Consider the following 22,347-nt stretch of genomic DNA (forward strand, 5'->3'; position numbering starts at 1 on the left):
AGGAGTATAAAGGAATGTAACTGGGATAATCCAACACTCGGAAACCATTTATTCAACACATTTTTAATTAAGTGGTTTAGATCAGGTCAGTTGGTCACCATGCAAGGTACCAGGCAAAAGAAATGAATGAAGGCCCAGAACTACCCTGGGGGAGGAGCCCTCAGTATAGTTGGGTAACCAAAGCAGGGTTTGGGAGAGACAGTTTAATTAATACAGTGTGATAAGGGCAGTGTTAGGGTCTCATACAAGGTGCCCTGGGAGCACATACAAGGGGGAGGCACATCTTCAAAGGCTTCCTGGAGGAGGTGACCATGTCAGGGGAAGAATAGCTGAGGCAAATGGGTCTCTTTAGCTGGGAGAAGAGCCCCTTTGGGAAGAAACTGCCTACTGTGTTTCTCTGGCTGTGGAAGGTGGAGTGCACGTTTTCTGTGTTACCAGGCAGCAGATCTACGACCAGTATGCAAGCATTATAGGGAAACAGGTTCCAACCTCCCATTTTAATTAACGTTAGCATAGTGGAATGGGCCATCTTGTTAGGTAGTGATCTCCCCATCATTGGCATGTTCAGGCAGAGGCCAGAGGATACCTTGTTAAAGCTGCTACAAAAGGGATGGGATGACCTCTAAGATCCCTTCCAAGTCTGAACAACTGCAATTCTCCGTGGACAGCCACAGGATGTGGACTGTGATGGAGATCAGTGTGACCGGATTAAGTTAGAGGATGCGTGTGCTGTGGGATAGTGAGGTACATATGGTGTACCATGACTGTCCTCCTCACCCTGGATTTACTTTTTAAAAACATCTTTGGCCGGGCACGGTGGCTCACACCTGTAATCCCAGCACTTTGGGAGGCCGAGGCGGGTGGAACATGAGGTCAGGAGATCGAGACTATCCTGGACAACATGGTGAAACCCTGTCTCTACTAAAAATACAAAAATTAGCCTAGCGTAGTGGCATGCGCCTGTTGTCCCAGCTACTTGGGAGGCTGAGGCAGGAGAATCACTTGAACCTGGGAGATGGAGGTTGCAGTGAGCCAAGATTGCGCCATTGCACTCCAGCCTGGGCAACAGAGTGAGACTCCGTCTCAAAAAAAAAAAAAAAATCTTTAGTAACTGCTTTATTGAAATATAATTGCATACCATACAATTCCCCCATTTAAAATGTACAATTTAATGTGGATTTATCTTAAAAGTGGAAATGCATTTATTATTCATTCAACAACTATTTATTGAGCATCTATTAAGTATGCAGTAAGCTTTGCACTGGTGTTGTGGATAGCTGGGAAATAAGGGCCCTGCCCTCATGGGGGAGACAGGTCAGGGTCCAAACAAAAGAATTACAACCTGAGAGATACCCTAAGAGGGTGGTAAACTGAGTCTGAGACTAAGAGTGATGAAGCTGGGGAAAGGGGCTCCTGGGGAGGTAACATTTGAGCTGGGGCCTGAGTGACAAGGAGGTATCTCTGTGAATGTTGGGAGGATGTTCCAGACTGAGGGGAGAGCAGGGGCAAGGCCCAAGGCAGGGGTGAGTTGGTGGATGGGTGAACCAGGAAGTGCTAGGAGACTTGGTGGCACCGTGGGTGAGGTATCCCTGAGGTTCCCCACCATGGGGCCTCCTCTCTGCGTGGCCTGGTCCCCAGTGCCAGGCAGGTAAATGGCACCGCCACTTCTTCTTTGGCTGCAAGAGCCCTCTGTGTCCGCTTTCCTTGGCTCTTTCTTGCTCTCTTGCCCTGTTATTGCTTCTCCAACAACAGAATGGTGACAGTGCTCTTAGGAGGTCGTGCCACCAGCCCCTGCCTCCTGCTCTTCCTGGTTGGCTCCGTGCCCCTGTGTGTGCCTACTGTGTGCTGGACCCTGTGCTTTGATTCCCTGGGAGGAATCAGAAAGGACTTTCAGCCACACACACTGGTGAAGTCTCCCCAGCAGACTCTGGCTGTCTCCCCTGACCTCCAGAGACAGTGCCTAGGAGCAGCCTGGAGTCTCCCATTTGGTGCCCACTTCCTGTGTGACTTTGGACCAGTTACTTAAGGTCCACAATCTTTTTTTTTTTTGAGACGAAGTTTCACTTTTCTTACCCAGGCTGGAGTGCAATGGGGTGATTTTGGCTCACTGCAACCTCCACTTCCCATGTTCAAGCGATTCTCCCACCTTAGCCTCCTGAGTAGCTGGGATTACAGGCGTGCCACTACCCCCGGCTAATTTTTGTACTTTTAGTAGAGACAGGGTTTCACCATGTTGGCCATGCTGGTCTCGAACTCCTGACCTCAAGTGATCCGCCTGCCTCGACCTCCCAAAGTGCTGGGATTACAGGCGTGAGCCACCGTTCCTACCTAAGTCCCCAGTCTTTCTTTTCCTGGTCTGTAAAATGGGGAACTGCACCGCTCTGGGCAGAGTGGTTCTGAGGTTTCAGTGTGATCCCCCTGGCACCCAGCAGGTGGTCCATGAATGTCAACTTCCTCCCACTCCCTGAGTTTCCTCCCAAAAGAGGGGCCTGCTTGCCAGAGGTAGCAGCCGGGGGCGGAAGGTGGTGCTGACAGGGGGTGGGGGAAGGCAGCCAGTTTGGGGTCCCCTTCCCTGAGCTCTGGGACCCCTTGGGAGCCCTCAGGTACGCTGGGCCTGGTCAGCCGGGGTAGGCGGGATACTCACCCGTGCGCCCAGCTCTTCAGCCAGGAGAGCCTCCGAGTCTCCCCTCTCTTCCTCCCACCCGGGGAGCCCCACCGCTGAGCCCCTCTCCCGCCAAGGCTCTCCTGGGCCGGCGGGGGCGGCGCGGCTCCTGGCACCTGCTCCCGTCGGGCCGCCCGGGGGCGGGCTCGGAGACGCCGTGGCTGTCCCGGGAGAGCGCGGTGCCGGGAGCTGCGACTCAGGACCGCCCCGGGTGGCCGCGAGCGGCTGGACGCAGCCGCGTTTGTCCGGAGCGCTCTCCAGGTAGGCGCGGGCGCCGGACTCGGGCCCGCACTCCCCGCCGCCCATCCCGGACCCACGCGCCGCGGGGGCAGAGCCGGCGGGAGGGGGCCCGCCGCGTGCTCAGCGCTTAGGTGGCTCTGCAGGGCTGGGGGCAGCGGCGGAGACCCTTCTTGCCTGGTGACCGGGAAAGAACCGCAACTTAACCGGAAACTGAGGTCGCGAGGAGGACACCAAGGGTGATGGCAAGAAGGACTTCCAGCTCCCATTAGGGGGAGAGAGGGAGTACAGGGTGAGACTCCCCCTCTACTCCCACCCACCCTAAGGAGAGGACCATTCTCCGGAGATAGGGGGCGCGACCAGATAACCCACCGTCTTTTCTTAAGAAGTTTAGAGAATCCAAAAGTTGATCCACCCCTATCAACACTGAGATGGAATAGAAGGGAAGGGGTAGGGGAGGGAAGAGCAACAATTATCTTTTGGGGGGTGCAAAGAGTACTCCTGCTCCCCCACCCTCCACCTCATTCACAGTCATTGGAGGACTTCCTGTCCCGCCCCTTCCTACCCCCAACGTGCAGAATGTCTCAGCTTCAGCAAGGGGCATGGGGGGACCCCTGGCCAGAGCACTCTGCCCCCACCCACAACTCAGGAACAGTCCCAGCAGCTCCCAACCCTCCTCCTTCTGGCTTCCAGGACTTAGGCTCCTGCCCTGACTTGGACGTGGTGACTAGTGGAAGGCAGGGAGTGGGGTTTGAGGGAGCTCCCCTTCTGGGTCCTATGGGATTGGGCAGGGAGAGCAGGCAGGAGATAAACCCGGGCTGTGCCAGGATCCTGAGCCCTGGTGCTCCTAGGAGGGGGCATGGGGCCGGCGGGTCTCCTCTGCCTGCTGAGTGTGAACAGGGCAATAGGTCAGATTTCCTGGGCTTTGCCTGGCAGCAGAGGCAAGGACATGGGGTATGGAGACAACCATCCCACCTTACAAGCAGCTGCTCTGTGTTGCCACTATGGACCCTGCAAGGAGAGATGCAGGTTAGACAGCAAGAAGGACTTCCTTCCTGAGGGTAGGGGTCTTTGGGGGAGTCTCAGTGGCCAGCAGAGCCAGCCCCTGTCTTTGGGGGTGTCAGGAGGGACTGAGGCCCTCTGGAGGATGCAGACAACTGGGGGTGAGGACAGAGCAGACCAGGGAGTGGAGGCAGGGGGGGACAGTGACCTCACCTCTGGACCATACTGCTCCATCACCTCCTGTGCCCTCTCTCCCTCCCTTGGAGCTGGAGTGTTGGCTTTCAGCAGCTCACTCCTGAAATCCCCAGCACCCAGAAGGCCCCAGGGGAAGGTGACAGGCTTCCTCTGTCACCACTTCAGATGGGAAGACAGACATGGCTGCCTTGGGTGTGTCCAGCGGAACCCCTCACCTGGCACCTGGAGCAGCTGTTGCCTAGCCCCCGGGCCTCCTGTTCTGGCAAAGCAGGGGTGTATGTGCTGGGGGCTGGCACAGGTGACTCGACTCTTCTGGATCCTCTGAGGGGATCTCAGGGTGTGGCCCTGGGTGACCCCAGCTCCCTGGGCCCATGGAATAGCTGGGATGGGTGCCACTCTGTGGTGGCCACACCACTAAAGAGGGCTGTTTCCCCTTCCTCGCCCTGGGGAGGTGTCAGTGCTGGGAGAGGGCAGTGGGGAGGTGGCAGGGTGGAGAAGCCAAAATGCTCATTGACGGCCCCTCAGGGACACTCAGCGGGTACCCAGGCCCAGGAGGGCTTGCACTCTGCTAGGACAGGAACAGATGAGGCTTCTCTTCTTCCAGGTGCTTCTCTCTGCAGCTGGGCTGGTAGGGAGGGCCAGGATCCCACACTCCTGCCTGTGACCCCATGAATGACTGGGATGGGGGCTGCCAGGGTCCTCACCCCCTGCCCTTGCCTCATAGAATGGAGGAGACCTGGCCCTACCTACTTGCCTCTCTTTGTGACGCTGAGCCTCAGTTGCCTCATGTGTCAAGCCTCGCAGGATTGTTCTGAGGATTCATGGAGGCGATGTTTCTGTTGTGCTCCAGGGACAACAGGCGCTTGCCACCAGGTGCACCCACCCTGCCTTTCTCCCAGGCTAAGGCAGAATCATATACCTTGGCCTCCACTGCCTTCCACCTTAGCAGTAGCGGCTCTGTGTGGCCACTGCAATTCAGCCTGCAAAGGACCTAGGAGCCCAATCCCCTCTCTTATCTATTTTATTTTATTTTTTACTTTTTTGAGATGGAGTCTCGCTCTGTCGCACAGGCTGGAGTGCAGTGGCACAATCTCGGCTCACTGCAAGCTCCGCCTCCCGGGTTCACGCCATTTTCCTGCCTCAGCCTCCTGAGTGGTGGGACTACAGGCACCTGCCACCACGCCTGGCTAATTTTTTGTATTTTTGGTAGAGACGGGGTTTCATCGTGTTAGCCAGGATGGTCTCGATCTCCTGACCTCATGATCCGCCCGCCTCGGCCTCCCAAAGTGCTGGGATTACAGGCGTGAGCCACCGTGCCCTGCTATTTTTTACTTATTTATTTTTTTGAGACGGAGTTTCATTGTCTCTGGGGCTGGAGTGCAGTGGTGCAATCTCGGCTCATTGCAACCTCTGCCTCCCAGGTTCAAGCAATTCTCCTGCCTCAGCCTCCCGAGTAGTTGGGATTACAGGCACTCACCACCATGTTGGCTAATTTTTGTATCTTTAGTAGAGACGGGGTTTCACCATGTTGGCCAGGCTGGTCTCAAACTCCCAGCCTCAGGTGATCCACCTGCCTTGGCCTCCCAAAGTGCTGGGATTACAGGCAAGAGCCACCACGCCTGGCCCCCTCTCTTTGAAGACAGGAAACCAAAGCCCAGCGAGGCAGGGTCTGGCCCAAGTTTGGCCGGCCAGCCAGCCTGGCCTGGTCTGGGAAGTAGGCTGGGGAGGCGGGAGGGTGGCTGTTGGCTGACATGGAGGAAAATGCCAGAGGGTAACTGGGCTTGTTAAGGGTTTGAGGAGGGAACCCTTCATGCTCTGCCAAAGGCTGGGGACAGGTCTCGAACCTTCCTCTCCGGTTACCTCTTTAGGAGAAGCAGCCTTTTCTGGAGGACTCCTTTCCCAGGCTGCAGCAGAAACAACCGTCTGCTGCCTGTTTTCTGGCCTCCACAGTCCCCTCCATTCAGCCCTCTCTGGATGGACAGGCAGGGAATCTCATCACCTCACGGCGGCCAAGGACCCCATGGAAACCTAGGAACCTCACGTGCATTTGTCACCCAGCCAGAAGTGGTGGAGATGGGACCCCAGAGCCCTGCCTGCGTGCTCCCCCCACCCCACCCCCCAGCTCCGCATTGATGGACACACAGGCAGACAGGCAGACAGAACCTGGGCTACACAGCTCTCCAGCACAGGTAGTGTGAGCCTGCCTCCAAGTGGGTGGCTCCCTCCCAGGGCCCAACCCCTACCCTCTCTGCAGCAGCCTCAGCCCATCTCTCAGGGAAGACAGGGAACAGAGGGAGATTTAACCAGCTTCCTGTAGAAATCCTGTCTGTCTGTAGACAGACAGACAGACAGATGGATGGGTACATACACGCTTTTTCTCTGCTTTCCCCTTGTCCTTCCTCCCCACCTCTTTGGCTCTGGCCCCACCTCTTTCTATCCAGGGTGTAGCCCGTCTCTGCCAGGCACTGGGCCTGATAGGGGCTGCACAACCCTGCCCCTCCTCAGAGCCCTTCTCTGAATCTGTGGCCCCCTCCTCACCCATCAGTTCAGGTCAGGATTTGGCAGGCTTTAAGGAGAGGTGGGATGGGGCAGTGGGTAAGGACTTGGGCTTTGAGTCAGACAAGCATAGGGCCAGGTCCAGCCACAGAACCTCCCAAAGCCTGTTCTCTAATCTATGCAGTGGGATAACAGGTTAATAATGGTGCTCATCTCATGGAATTGTGAAGTTTAAGAGAGATCCTGTTTGGGCATGGTGGCACATGCCGGTAATCCCAGCTACTTGGGAGGCTGGGGCAGGAGGTTCACTTGATCCCTACAAGTTTGAGGCCAGCCTGGAGCCTGGGAAACGTAGTCAAACCCTATCCCCCCCAAAAAAAGAAAAAAGACCCTTTTTGTCAAACATCTGGCCCGCAGTAAGCCCTCAATAAATGGGGTTGTTATTTCATAAAGAAGACGTGACGTAAGCAGCTGGGGGGCAAAGAGAAAGACAGGGAAGCCTCTATAATCAGCTCATGCATCGTCTTTCCATTTGCTTTGAAGCAAGTCCACTGCCCTGCTCTGGAACTCAGTTTCCCCATCTGCTTAAGGCAGCATGTGGACTAGGTCCTATCCAAGTGTAGGTCCTGCTAGCGGGGGTCATGCTGGCTCTGAGTAGGGGCCAGGGTTGGGGATGCCGAGCTGCCGATGCTCAGGGCAGGGTTAGACAGGCCTGTGTGCCCCCGTCACTGCCCACCCGTCCACACTTTCTGACTGGGCTCCCCTAGCTTAGCTGGGGCAGTGTGGCTCCTAAGGGAACAGCTGGGAAGGCTGGGTCAGGCAGGGCAGGCTGCAGCAGGCCCAGCAGCCTGGCTGGGGGGAACACAATTAGCCCAGAATCCAGGCGGCCCCGTGAGCCCAGAGGCTATATATCACAGAGGTTTAATCAGCTGTGTGGCAGATATTTGCTCTCTTGGGCGATGTCCCCAGCCCGCCTGTCATAAATTGCACTGAGATTTCAAAATACCCCTGTCCCCATGCTGGCGGGGCAGGCAGCTCTCCTTGGCATGGCCAGGAAAATCTCATTCCTCTGAAGCCTCCACCCGGGGAATGGGACCTCTCCCCCAACCAACATTTGCACCTAAGACCTTCTTCCTGCCTCCTCCTGCTGGGAGGGTTGGGGAGGACATGGAGAGGCAGGAGAGTCGCTGTGATGACCTCCATCTAGAGGTGAGAAGGTGCAAAATATTGGTGGGGGGCTCCATGCAGTAATGGGGCCTTCTCACAATGGCAGTGACCTCCAGTGTGCCCTCTGTGGGAGGAGCTATACCCTGGACCCGTGGTGTGGCTCCAGGAGACAGCTGCATTGCCCCTTGAGTGTGGGGACTGGGGTCTGTCATGCCCGGGGGTACGGAGTCTTCACCTACCTTCCCACTGGATGTTTGCTGCGCCACCTGGAGGCTATCTGTGGGACTGCCGCCCAGCCACAACATCCAAACCCTAGCAGCAGGGTTTGGACCATCAAATCACCAAGCACTTATGACCACACCAGGGTGAGATCTATGGCGCGTTAGTTTGTTAGGGCTCCCATAACAAAGTGCCACAGGCTGGGTGGCACTTAAACAATAGAAGTTTATTGTCTCAGTTCTGGATTCTAAAAGTCCAAGATCAATATGTGTCAGCAAGGCTGGGCGCAGTGGCTCATAACTGTGATCCCAGCACTTTGGGAGCCCGAGGCTGGAGGATCTATTGAGCCCAAGTGTTTGAGGTTACAGTGAGCTATGATCACACTGCTCCACTTCAGCCTGGGCAACAGAGCAAGACCCTGTCTCTCTCTTTTTTTTTTTCTGAGACGGAGTCTTGCTCTGTTACCTAGGCTTGAGTGCCATGGCACGATCTCGACTCACTGCAACCTCTGCCTCCCAGGTTCAAGCAATTCTCTTGCCTCAGCCTCCTGAGTACCTGGGATTACAGGCACCCACCACCGTGCCCGGCTAATTTTTTTGTATTTTTAGTGGAGACAGAGTTTCACCATGTTGGCCAGGCTGGTCTTGAACTCCTGATCTCGTGATCCACCCACCTCGGCCTCCCAAAGTGCTGGGATTACAGGCGTGAGCCACTGCGCCCAGTCAATTTCACCTTTTCATAAGGACACCAGTCATGTATATTGGATTACGGGCCCACCCTATACCAGTCTGGCCTTATCTTAATAGCATCTGCAACGACCCTATTTCCAAATAAGGTCATATTCTGAAAGTGCTGGGGATTAGGATGTCAACATATTGAATTTTGGGGGACATAATTCAACCGATATCACATAGTGAGTCTCAGATGTTCAGTGACAGTCTCATTTCATGGTCTGGGCACAACGACACCCACACTATGGCACAGCTACACTACGACATGCACACAGAGTGAGTGACATAGATTCACCTCAACAAACGATGGGGTAACAGACATTTGCAGCGACCCAGGTACATCATGACAGACACACAGGGTGACAGACTTCACTCACAAGCTGCAAGAGACAGACACACTATGTGTTAATAACAGCTGATTGGCCAGGCACCGGTGGCTCACGCTTGTAATCCCAGCACTTTGGGAGGCCGAGGTGGGCGGATCATGAAGTCAAGAGATTGAGACCATCCTGGCCAACATTGTGAAACCCTGTCTCCACTAAAAATACAAAAATTAGCTGGGAGTGGTGGCACGCGCCTGTAGTCCCAGCTACTCAGGAGGCTGAGGCAGGAGGATCACTTGCACCCGGGAGGCAGAGGTTGCAGTGAGCCAAAATAGTGCCACTGCATTCCAGCCTGGGCAACAGTGTGAGACCCTGTCTCAAACAAAACAAAACAAAACAAAACAGACAAACAAACAAAAAACAGCTGATTTTGTAGGGCACCGAGAAGCATATTACATAGATTATAGATCAGCTCATCTAATCCCTACAATGTGTGTATGACTTAGGAACTGTTATTGATCACTCCCATTCTACAGAGGTACAGACGAAGGAACTGAGCTCAGGTCACACAGCCAGTGAGTGACAGAGCTGAGATTTGAACCCAGGTATGAATCAGCATGGAGCTCCTGCTCTTGGCCGGGCATGGTGGCTCATGCCTGTACCCCAGCACTTAGGGATGCCGAGGCGGGCAGACCACATGAGCACAGAAGTTTAAGACCAGCCTGAGCAACATAGCGAGACCCTGTCTCTATTGAAATTTTAAACATACATAAAATTTCAAAGAGCTCCTGCCCTTATCGCTGTGCTCCTCTGTTCCATCCACACGCAGTCCCCACACTTGTCACAACAGACATGTTATGTGGGATCACTGCTCACAAAAAGGACAAGCAGCTTACTGAGAATGGGGGTGGCATCTGGGGACTACAGGCAGGTTTTTGGCCTTGGGCTTGTAAAATTAATTTTCCTTGTTCAGATGCGGGCTCCACTGTTGGATGTATAGTCTTGTGAAGACATTGTGACATCACTGGACTGGTCTGATCTGCAAAGTAAGCATGGGCCTCAGAACACAGGAAATGCCCTCTGGGGAGATAAGCTTGTCTGCTCAGGTTGCCATAACAAAGTACCACAGACTCAGTGGCTTCGACAGTGGAGATGTAATTTCTCACAGTTCTGGAGGCTAGAAGTCCAAGATCAAGGTGTCAGGAGGGTTCATTTCTTCAAAGGCCTCTCTTCTTGGCTTGAAGATGGTCTTCCCTCTATAACTATCTGTGTCTAAATTTCCTCTTCTTATAAAGACACCAGTCATATGAGACCCAGTACGGTAGCTCACACCTGAAATCCCAGCGCTTTGGGAGGCCGAGGTGAGCAGATCACTTGAGGCCAGGAGTCCAAGACCAGCCTGGCCAACATGGCACTACCCCATCTCTACTAAAAAAAATACAAAAATCAGCTGGGCATGGTGGCAGATGCTTGTAATCCCAGCTACTCAGGAGGCTGAGGCAGGAGAATTGCTTGAATCCGGGAGGCAGAGGTTGCAGTGAGCTGAGATTGTGCCACTGCACTCCAACCTGGGCGATAGAGTAAGACTCTGTCTCCCACTGGGTGCAGTGGCTCATGGCTGTAATCCCAGCACTGTGGGAGGCCAAGGTGGGAGGATCACCTGAGGTCAGGAGGTCGAGACCAGCCTGGACAACATGGCAAAACACTGTCTCTACTAAAAATACAAAAATTAGCTGGGCGTGGTGGCGGACACCTGTAGTCCCAGCTACTCGAGAGGCTGAGTTGAGGCAGGAGAATCACTTGAACCCAGGAGGTGGAGGTTGCAGTGAGCCGAGATCACACCAATGCACTACAGCCTGGGTGACACAGCGAGACTCCATCTTGAAAAAAATAAAGACACCCATCATATGAATTAGGGCCCACTGGTATGACCTCATTAACTTAATTACCTCTTTGAAGACCCCATCTCCAAATAGAGTTACTTTCTAAGGTACTGGGGATTATTACTTCAACATATGCATTTTGAGGGGACACACTTCAGTCCATAACAGGAGAGATGGGCTCAGTATGACTCACCCAGGCCCTAGCCTTGGGGTTGCCCCAGCCTGAGGGAGGGACACAGATCTTGCTCTCAGGAAGCCCCTGTCTGAAGCAGAGGCAGGAAGCATGCGCGAGATTTCTGAGAGAAGGCAAAATTCACTGAGCAGCCCCAGAATAGAAATGGTTAGAGGCAGACAAGTCAGGCAGGGCAAGTTTCAGAGAAGTGACTTGGAAAGGAAAGACTGTCTATGGGAGATGGGGGCCTGGAGGGGCCACTTGAGGGTCCCGAAGAGACAGAAAGTGTGTGTGTGTGTGTGTGTGTGTGTGTGTATGCGCGTGTGCGCGTGTTGGGGGACAGGGCGGGGGCAGGGGCGCTGTCTTCAGCCGACCCAGGCAGCAAGGCTCAGGTCTCTACCGAAACCACCAACTGTTGCCTCGGCCTCGGTTGCCAAGACAGCAGGGGGCATCTGGAGCCACGTGGAGCAGGGATTGGGATGGCTTCACACACTGTCACCATTTGTGAATGTCACCCTGCTGGGTGCAGGGCACAGGAAGGTTGTGTTTTTGGCTGGCGGCTGCTGCGTCTCCAGTAAGCGCCACATGCCTGGCTGTCACAGGATTGCCAGCGCTTGCTGCGGAGCTGAGAACAGGACTCTTGCTTCCTCAAATGTGACTCAGCTGGCCTTGCCGCTGCCTCTCCCTCAGTGACCACCTTTCCTCCAAGACCCCAGTCCGCCTCTCTGAGATATGTTCTGTGGCCCTCGAGTCCCCAGGTGTCTTGGCCTCCCCGTGTGTAGACATGTTGGACACCCTTCCAGAAAGTCCCAAGTTTTTTTGTTTTTGTTTTTGTTTTTTGTTTGTTTTTTCTTTCTGAAATGGAGTTTCGCTCTTGTTGTGGAAGCTGGAGTGCAATGACACCCGATCTTGGCTCACTGCAACCTCCGCCTCCCGGGTTCAAGTGATTCTCCTGCATCAGCCTCCTGAGTAGCTGGGATTACAGGCATGCACCACCATGCCCAGCAAATTATGCATTTTTAGTAGAGACAGGGTTTAACCATGTTGGTCAGGCTGGTGTCAAACTACTGACCTCAGGTGACCTGCCCGCCTCGGCCTCCCAAAGTGCTGGGATTACAGGCGTGAGCCACCGCCAAGAGTCCCAAGTTTTAATGCTGCTTTGCTTGAAATAGACCCCATTATGCGCCCTTCCACCATCCTCGGGCTGGGGCGTTTCAGAGGGATACAGAGGATACAGAGCTCCGTGTCTCCCGGTCTTGAGCCCCTCCTGCTCTCTCTAATTATTCACAACCATTTGGCGTTCATTCGTCTCCCTCTCTATCCACTCAGATATGAAGCGGCCACTGAGCCCACCCCCACCGGCTGAGAAGGAGACCCCCATATCTGGAGCTGCTGAGTGCCTCCCTCGGCCCCCAGAACCACCTAAGCCCAAGAGAGAAAGAAAGCGGCCATCGTACACGCTCTGTGATGTCTGCAACATCCAGCTGAACTCGGCGGCCCAGGCCCAGGTGCACTGTGGGGGGCGGGCCCACCAGAGGCGGCTTCGGCAGCTCAGCTTGGGGAAGAGCCCCTCAGGGCCAGGTCAGTGTGGAGGGACGCTGCTCCCACAAATTTGGTTTGGGGAGTATCTCTGTCTAGGCCCCTCTGAGGGGCTCTGGGTCTGTGGCCTCCCTCCATGGGGGTCTTTGCGTCTGGGGTGCCCTCAATGGGGTCTTAGGGTCTGAAGCCCCCCCTGATGCCAGCAAGTTTTATTCTGCATCTGGACAACCCTTCTGTAGGACCTCTCGGAATCTGTGGGTCCTTAGGCTGCCTCTTGGGTCTTTGTTTCTAGGGACTCTCCCTGTGGGATCTTTTGGGATCAGGACTCCTAAACAGCACTTCTCCAGCCTGGAGCCTCCTGGTAGCCACAGGCTTTCAGACAAGGGCCTCATCTGCGGGGTGGGGGTCCCAGGCTCCAGCTCAGGTCTGTGGTCTCTGAAGGCCAAGGTCAGCAAGGTACACAGCACTCCAACCCAGGGACAAGGGGGAGGCCCCTCTTCCTTTGGACTCCCGGCCAGGATTTCTGCTTCTCCCTAGCTGGGGTGACTTTGCAGAGGTTTGGCTATGAGCTTGGAAGGGGCAGCTGGCTGCAAGGCAGATTTCTGGGGGAAATGGGTGAATGCCTCCATGAGGGTGATTCTAGCTGACAGGTGCACAGGGGCCATAGGGAAAGTAAGAATCACCCAGGCTGCTGTTGGCAGAGCAAACAGATTCACATTCAGGCTCAGTGTGGGGAGGTGGGAAAGGCAGGAACTTACCCCTGGCTCCTGGGGGAGGCCAACAGAAACCTACCTTGCAGCCCAGGCTGGCAGTTTTGCCGGAGGCTACACTCTGACCTCAGACACCCTCTTGAGGGCTGTCTTCTCTTTTGGTGATATTCATGGGGCACCCACTGTGTCCCCCACTCCACACACACAATCCTGTAGGCCAGAGACAAGTAAGATCCAATCTCTCTGCTTACCACCCTCCCCAAGATTGAGTGGGTCTTTTGGGTGGAGACACATGTGAAAAGAGATAAGGGTTGTGGTTGCCACATGGGACATACCCTCAGGGCACAAAGGCAAAGCTGCAGTCCCTGGGGGCAGCAGGAAAGTCTCCTGAAGGAAGAGGGGTCTGAGCCTCGGAACATGGATGAGGGGAGTAGGGGCATTACAGGCAGAGGTCACGGCATAAGCAAAGGCCAGGGTGCTCTGGTGACTGGGACCAGCTCCTCCCCACCCAATTATTTCAGGCTGGACACCAAAAGCATGACTCTGAGCAAGAGAGTATCTGACTGATGGGTGTTTCTGGAGCATATGTGTCTGTCTGGATTCGAAAGTCACTCATTGGCTGGGCATGGTGGCTCATGCCTGTAATCTTAGCACTTTGGGAGGCTGAGGCAGGTGGGTCACTTAAGGCCAGGAGTTTGAGACCAGCCTGGCCAACATGGCAAAACCCCATTTCTACTAAAAATGCAAAAATTAGCCGGGTATGGTGGCACACACCTGTAGTCCCAGCTACTTGGGAGGCTGAGGCAGACGAATCACTTGAACCCAGGAGGTGGAGGTTGCAGTGAGCCGAGATTGTGCCACTGCACTCCAGCCTGGGTGACAGAGTGAGACCCTGTCTCAAAAAAAAAAAAAAAAAAAAAGTAACTCATTAATTCACTAAATATTTATTGACCACCTACTAGGTGTAAGCTGCTTTTGGGAGATTCATGTTTTTAAAAGACATCATATCTGCCTGTCAGGAAAAAGCTATCTAAATAAATACATATGCAGATGAGTTTGTTCCAAGATAGTAACAGGCTTCCTAGAGGTGGATTCAGGGTGCCTCAAGAAGTCAGAGGAGGGGCCAGGCTCACGCCTGTAATCCCAACACTTTGGGACCCCAAAGCGGGCAGATTGCCTGAGCTCAGGAGTTCGAGACCAGCCTGGGCAACATGGCAAAACCTCATCTACTAAAAAAACAAAATATTAGCCTGGTGTGGTGGTGGGCACCTGTAGTCCCCGCTACTTGGGAGGCTGAGGCACGAGAATTGCTTGAGCCCAGGAGGTGGAGGCTGCAGTGAGCTGAGATCACACCATTGCACTCCAGCCGGGGCAACAGAGGGAGACCCTGTCTCAAAAAAAATAAAATAAAAATAGAAGTCAGAGGAGGGAGAGGCAAACTGACATGGGAAGTGACATTGATGGTGGATACTGGAGACAAAGAGAGGATCCCAGGCAGGGAAGCCGCTGGAGCAAAGGCATTGAGGCCTGCAAGCCCATGGCTCTTTGGGTGGGGAGGGGCACCATCTTAGGGGTCATCAGGAGACATGAGGCCTGGTACTCCAGTCCAGATTGTTAAATCAGACCTGTGAAGTCACTGGCCATCAGTGTGCTGGGTGTGTGCAGGGAGTGTGCAGGGTGTGGAGAGGACAGCAGGAGCCATCTGCAAGAGCCTTGCCACCAGGCTGGGCTTTGACCTTTGTTCTGAAGGTGATGGGCATTGCAGAAGTGGTTTGAGCAGGAGCAGTTAGTGTTTTTAGGTGTCTCTGGCTCGAGGGTACATAAGAAGGAAAGTGAGGTGAAATGGAGAAATAGATTCTGGAGCCTTTTCTTTAGCAGAACTGTCAAGACTTGGTGGCCAATGGGATGTGGGGTGTGTGGGGGGGTGCCACGGACACCTCTAGCTTAGGCAGTGCCACAGAGGGCAGCTCAGTTATCAGAAAGGGGGTGCTGAGAGGGAGACAGAAATGGAGGGCTGACACTGAGTGGGGAAGGCCAGTCCTGTGGCTGAGGATGTTGTCTGGTCTTTGTTCCTCTTGTAACACAGCCTCTTCAGGTCTTACTTCCTGGGCAACGGTCCCTGTGGTAAAAGCTCCTCCCTCCCCAATCCCACCACACCAAGATGAAGGGAGCAGGTGTGGGGAGAGGAGAAAAGACCACAGCTCCAGGGCCAGGTGCGGAGGCTCACGCCTGTCATCCCAACACTTTGGGAGGCTGAGGCAGGAGGATAACTTGAGGTCAGGAGTTTGAGACTAGCCTGGCCAATATGGTGAAACCCCATCTCTACTAAAAATACAAAAATTAGCCGGGCATGGTAGCACATGCCTGTAATCCCAGTTACTGGCGAGGCTGAGTCACAAGAATCGCTTGAACACAGGAGGCGGAGGTTGCAGTGAGCTGAGATCGCACCACTGCACTCCAGCCTGGGCGACAGAATGAGACTCTGTCTTAAACAAACAAACAAACAACAACAACAAAAAAGGTCACAGCTCCAGAAGAGAGTCCCAGCTAGAGACAGGCTGCCCAGATGGCTGCGGACTCCCCCTCTACCTGGTTTTCCTCTTCCCACAGTCCCCATGCCCCTCAGTACTGGGTCAGAACGGGGGCGTGGGGGCACCATCTTAGGGGTCATCAGGAGACGTGAGGCCTGATACTCCAGTCCAGATTGTTAAATCGGACCTGTGAAGTCACTGGCCATCCGTTGTGTGTCATCTGTTACCTCTCCCTCCAGCCCTGTGCTGGGCTCAGGCAGGATGCTGGGCAGTACCACTGAGCAGTGCCTGGTACCTGCCTCTGGGCACTCACAGTCTAGAGGAGGAGGCAGACATGGAACCAGACCTTTTCAGCCACCCAACCTAGGAGGAGTGGCCAGCACTGTGGGAGTGGGGCAGGGGAGGGGAGTGATAGCTGTGCCTAAGGCAGTGGGGACGGGTCCTTAGATTTCCAGGAGCCCTGGAATTCTGGGGCTCCAGCTAGAGAAGCTGCCTTCTCCATTGGCCTGGCGAACTCGGGGCCTGCCCTGGGCCATGACCCTCCCAACACCCACCCCCTCCCCTGGCTTTCTCCTGTCTCCTCAGTTATCTGAGAGCTGGGGGTGGAGGGCGGCCCCCAGCAAGAAAATGCCAGCAACTTGGTCAGGTGTGGTGGCTCATGCCTGTCATCCCAACACTTTGGGAGGCCGAGGCGGGTGGATCACTTGAGGTCAAGAATTCGAGACCAGCCTGGCCAACATGGTGAAACCCCATCTCTACTAAAAACACAAAAATTAGCCAGGCGTGGTTGTGGGGTACCTGTAGTCCCAGCTACTCGGGAGGCTGAAGCAGGAGAATCACTTGAACCCGGGAGGCAGACGTTGCAGTGAGCTGAGATCACGCCACTGCGCTCTAGCCTGGGCGATAGAGACTCCATCTCAAAAAATAAAAATAAAAAAAGATGCCAGCAACTGCCCCTGAGGTGGGGGGCAGGGCGAGGGGGAGCACGTTGGGCCCCTCAGCCGCCCTGGATGCCTCTTCCAGCTCTGCCCAGGTGGGGACTAGGCCAGTGTGCCCCTCTCCACAAAGCAGAGAGCCCTTAGGGTGGAGCTCCCTGGTGGAGGCTCCCGGGGGAAAATGCAGAGGGCCACAGCCATTCCAGGGAGGCTGAGGCTGAGGCTAAGTGTGGGCAGCCTTGAATGCGCTGCATTGGTCCTAGGCACTCAGTGTCCGGAGCGCCATGCCAGATTGAGACACGAGGTCTCGGGCCTCTGGCAGCCAGGAGGGGCAGTTTTCCGTGGGAGCTGTCGCTTTGATTAGGGGCCTGCAGGGCTGGAGGCTTCCACAGTGACAGGTGGTCACAGGCAGTAAGGCAGGGACCCTCTCCTGCTCACATCCCCTGAGGCCATCTGTGGGAGGGAGACTGGGGGGTGGTTCTCCCCTCTCTGAGCCTCCTCACCAAGATCTCAGTCAGAGGCCTCCTTCCTCAGCAGTATCTGGCTCCTGGAATTCTTACTCCCAGCACTGAGTGAGCCCTGGAATACCTTGGAGGGGCACAGGAGGAGGAAGCAGCAGGAACCCACACTTCGTCTCCCTCCTCCAAGCACTGCCCCGACTTACCCTGCCCACCCCCCATCTGTCTCCTACCCAGGAGGCCCTTTCATTATTTTTTCTTTTTTTTGAGACAGAGTCTCACTCTGTCGTCCAGGCTGGAGTGCAGTGGTGTGATCCCAACTCATTGCAACCTCCACTTCCCAGGTTCAAGCGATTCTCCTGTCTCAGCCTCTCTAGTAGCTGGGATTACAGGCACCTGCCACCATGCCCGGCTAATACTGTATTTTTAGTAGAGATGGAGTTTCACCATACTGGCCAGGCTGGTCTCAAACTCCTGACCTCAGGTGATCCACCTGCCTTGGCCTCCCAAAGTGCTGGGATTATAGGCGTGAGCCACTGCGCCTGGCCTCTTTCATTCTTCAGGAATGCATCTTGAGCCTTCTTTCACCCCCTTGCCTCTCTTCCCAATGGGGGTGTGGCACAGGGACCTTCCCCAGAAGAAGGCTGAACTCCATGACCCTATGGACCATCACACACACACACACACACACACACACACACACCCCTAAATAACTTTAAGTGATTCTCTGACAACTGCAAAGAGACAGAGGTTTGCTGTCCCCTCGCACTAACCTCTGATGCAGATGTTGAGCCAGCACAGGGCATCGGGGGACAGCTGGGCAAGGAGCAATGACCTACCCCTAGCCCCACACAGAGGATCTGCTTAGGAGCTGAACAAAGCACTTGCACCTGCAGCATGGCATTTCCTCCTCACCCAGCCATCCTAGGCACGGATGATGACATTCAGTCTCACTTTATAAACTGGGAGAGTGGGGCTCAGGGAGATTAGGTAACACCCAAGGCCACACAGTTGGGTTTGGGTCCTAGCTTTCTGACTCTGTTTTGTTTTGTTTTGTTTATTGAGACAATGTCTTGTTCTGTTGCCCAGGCTGGAGTACCTGGCACAATCATAGCTCACTGCATCTTTTACCTCCTGGGCTCAAGCAGTCCTCCTCCCTCGGCCTTCTAAGTAGCTGTGACTACAGGCATGTACCATCATGCCTGGCTAAATTTTTTTTTTATTTTTAAAAAGTTTTGTAGAGATAGGGTGTATTAGTCCATTTTCATGCTGCTGATAAAGACATACCAGAGACTGGGCAGTTTACAAAAGAAAGAGGTTTAATGGATTCACAGTTCCACATGGCTGGGGAGGCCTCACAGTCATGACGGAAGGTGAAAGGCACGTCTCACATGGTGCCAGACAAAAGAATGACAGCCAAGTGAAAGGGGTTTCCCCTCATAAACCCATCAGATCTCGTGAGACTTTTTCAGTACCACGAGAACTGTATGGGGGAAACTGCCCCATGATAGTCATCTCCCACTGGAGCCCTCCCACAACATGAGGGAATTATGGGAGCTACAATTCAAGATGAGATTTGGATGGGGACACAGCCAAACCATATCACAAGGTCTTGCTATGTTGCCCAGGCTGGTCTCAAACTCTTGGCCCCAAGCAATCCTCCCACCTCAGCCTCCCAAAGTGCTGGAATTACAGGTGTGAGCCCTTGCACCCAGCCCCAGGTTTCTGGCTCTAAATTCTATCTCACACTCCTCTCTGATGCCCTGCTGAGGAGAACAGCATATATTAGGAGCAACTGAGCCATGTTTGAGAATGGGGAGGAGTATGGTCCAGAGAGGGCAGGCTGTCCCAACAGATGATTCCACAAATGCTCGGGACCTATGGCCACTCCTCTGCCCTGTCCCTTGGTGTGCTCAACTGAAAAATGGGGAGATGCCAGCCATCTGGCTAGGGATGGGGAGACTAGCTTCTTAAGGTCAACCAGTCCCTCCCTTGTCTCTTGGTAGAAAGAACCCAGTCATCCAATTCAGAGTGGGCCTGCCCCATGGCATCCATTGCAACATGACACAAGAGGGGAGAGGAGGGCATTTCTGAAATGACTTAAGCTCTGGCTTGCTGAAATGGCCTGAAGAACCTTAGTCAGGGAGTGCAAGGTAGACAGTACGGGGGACAGGTTAGCAGAGATCGAGTCAGACTATAGTGGATTTCAGGGCCAAGAAGGCTGCAGCTACACTACATGTCCCTGTGCCTTCCAGCGGGAGAGGGGTAGTGGTAAGAGTGGCAGGCCAAAGCTAGGCTCCCCTACTCTGCATCCTCAGACCTCCCCTAGCTCCTGTTTGAATCGGTCCCTCCATCCCCTTTCCAAGTCTTTGACTGCAGAAGCCTCTGGCTGCATCCTGGGCCCCAGAGATCAAAGACCTTGAGCTCAAGTCACGCCTGAGTCACTGGCTTGATGAGCTTCTCACCCCCACTCCCTGCAGATGGATTAATTTCAGTCCCATCAGGAGGCCCCGGAAGCCCTCCAGCCTGTCTCCCATCCTTCGGTATCTCCCTGGGTTGCCGTTTTCTCCCCAGTCACCACCTCCCACACACATACTGAGGCCTTTGGGTGCATGCTGCAAAGAAACTGTGCTCCCCCAAGGCCACTGAGAAGTTCTTCTTGCAGTCTGACCTGCCTCTGCCTCCTGCTGCTATTCTCCCTTGGTGGCAGGTGACAGAAGTGCCCCACGCTCTTCCTGAATGTCATCACATCCCCCTCCCCCAGGTGTGACCCTGACCATTGGCATCCCCCTCCCCCAGGACCACCAGGAAAAGCAAGGCTGTCTGGGTAGAGAATTAGGGGGCTTAGCTCAGATCCCTGCCCTGGAAGAAGACAAAGATTCTGTCTGTGTCTCTGGGTGGGTTAATTAGCTCTGGGCTTGAGTTTCCTTCCTCTCCCCACACAAACAACTCCTCCCCACAGAGCCCCTTCCTAACAAACCTGTTTTCAGGAGCTGCTGCTGCCAACCCCTCCCAGATCTTCTTTGTGAATGTTGGCTGCTCCAGAGATTACAGGTTATTGTCTGGTGGAGACAGGATGCTGAGGGGGTCGGGGGCTAGCATCGGGACCTGGGCTTGGAATGTAGGACTGGATCCAGCTGTGGGCTGGCTGCCTCCTTCCCCCACTCCACCCCCTCCCAGCCACCAGGTGCTCAGGTCAGTAAAGAGCCAGCTTTTAGGAAGAGGAGGGAGAGGAAGGAGTGAATGGAGAGGAGAAGAATGGGGCTGGGGGATCTTGGGTGGGCATGGGAGGGGTGTCAGGTGTTGTAGTGGATCAGGCCGGGTGCTGTGGCTCATGCCTGTAATCCTAACACTTTGGGAGGCCAAGGCAGGTGGATCATTTGAGGTCAGGAGTTCGAGATCACCCTAGCCAACATGGTGAAACCTCCTCTCTATTAAAAATACAAAAATTAGCTGGGCATGGTGGCAGGCACCTGTAATCCCAGCTACTCTGGAGGCTGAGGCAGGAGAATTGCTTGAACCCGGGAGGCAGAGGTTGCAGTGAGCCAAGATCTTGCCACTGCACTCCAGCTTGGGTGACAGAGCGAAACACTGTTTCAAAAAAAAAAAAAAAAGTTCTAGTGGATCAGATAAACTCCCTCCTCTCCTTCCTGGCATCGCCCAGATAGCAGATCCAAGGGTCCAGGTGCTAGACTAACAGTGGCAAGACACCTGGATCCCTGCTCCCCAAACCCTGCATGGCCAGTGCTCTTTGATAAAGTGGCAACACCTCTCTGAGGCTCAGTTTCCTCTTCAGCAACAGCAGTTAAACATAAGGGGATGGTGAGGAGAGGATGAGTGAGGCTGGGCAGGAAAACGGGCTCCTGCAGCAGCAAGTCCTGAGGCAAGAGGGCGGCAAGAGCCATCCAGCAGGCAGAGCAGGACCAGCAGCTCCTCCTTCCCTGGAGGTCCCTGTGGACAAAGTCAGTCCTTCCAACCCTTCACTTCAGTGTAAGAGGCCCCAGGCAAGGGAATCCTCTGTGAGTAGGGGGTGAGGGATGCTCCCCGATATCCTCCCCCAGTTCTTGGTCTGCACATTTGCCCCCACACTTCTCCCCTGGGGGAAGAACATGCCCTGTTCTTTCCACCTGCGGTTGGGATGGGGGAAACCAGAGAATGGGCAGCTCCTTCCTGGCAAAGAGAGACAGGGCCCAGGAACGACGCTGCTTTCCAGGCAGAACCAGGAGTCCCTCCCTCGCGCCCTCCCCTCCTGTCCCTCACATCCCCCCCTTCCCTCTGTCACTCTGGCTGGGTTTCATTTGCTCCTCGTTCTGCACTCCGCGGTGGTGCCTCCAAAGGCAGAGAATGCTCTTGGGTGAGTGCTGATGACGCCTGGGCTGGGAAGTGGGGAGAGGGCTTAGGTGAGGGTGGTCCTCTCCCCTCTCCCCAGCCCAATCCTTTCCTGCTATAGTTGGCCCCCAAAAGTTGTCTCTCAGAGACACCAGTAGCCAGTTACTCTCAACCCTTTTCCCAGGTCCAGAGCTGGGCAGGGAAGCCCCCACTCTGGCCGAGAACAAAGGTGAAAGGAAGGGCAGGAATGGTGGGGAGCTGGAGGTCCACCCTGCGGGAAACAGGGGTGCTGGACATCTGGGCAGATGCCTGTCCAGGGAGCCCATGTCAAAGGTTCCTTGTATCAGACCTCACCTTTAACTGCCTCTGAGGGGCCAGGGGAGGGGGAGATGTCCGAGGGGAGTGAAGAGAGAGCTGTTACTGCAGCACAGAAAGAGAGGGAAGCAGACAGAGGGGGACAGAAATCAGGGTGCCTCCTCCCTGAGATCCAGCCACTGCACTGGGGTCCACATCAATGCTCCCCTCCCCCTCTTTATCTGTGGTCTCCCAGCTCACCTCTCCACACAGACGGTTGCCTGGCCTTTTTTGAGGGAGACAGCCATCACCCATCAAAGGCTATTTGGGGGAACCCTTTCCTTGGGGGCAAAGGCCTGGAAGCAGTGCGACTGGGGGCAGAGTTTATGTTGTGATTGGGCTTTGGAGTCTTCCTCCAGCCTGGGGGCAGTCTGCACATCCTGAGTGCTAGATGACCCAGAAGT

General features: G+C 54.7%; 1 protein-coding gene across 8 annotated transcripts in view; it reads left to right on the top strand.

The window, feature by feature from the left end:
- The window catches only part of ZNF385C (zinc finger protein 385C), a 72,860-nt gene that overhangs the window by 22,981 nt on the left and 27,532 nt on the right, over nucleotides 1–22,347 (top strand). For 4 of the 8 annotated variants that reach the window (XM_054670890.1, XM_054670891.1, XM_063798582.1 and 1 more), the window contains exon 2: nucleotides 12,417–12,668. In XM_054670890.1, coding sequence (XP_054526865.1) covers nucleotides 12,419–12,668 — 250 coding nt within the window. In that variant the 5' untranslated portion in view covers nucleotides 12,417–12,418. Of the gene's footprint in view, nucleotides 1–2,730; nucleotides 2,924–10,005; nucleotides 10,079–12,416; nucleotides 12,669–22,347 lie in introns of those variants that run through there. The other 4 variants (XM_054670889.2, XM_054670894.2, XM_016931801.4 and 1 more) reach the window with 3 other exon arrangements.

Source organism: Pan troglodytes, chromosome 19 (genome assembly GCF_028858775.2).
Source record: "Pan troglodytes isolate AG18354 chromosome 19, NHGRI_mPanTro3-v2.0_pri, whole genome shotgun sequence".
In the NCBI taxonomy this organism is placed as follows: Eukaryota; Metazoa; Chordata; class Mammalia; order Primates; family Hominidae; genus Pan; species Pan troglodytes.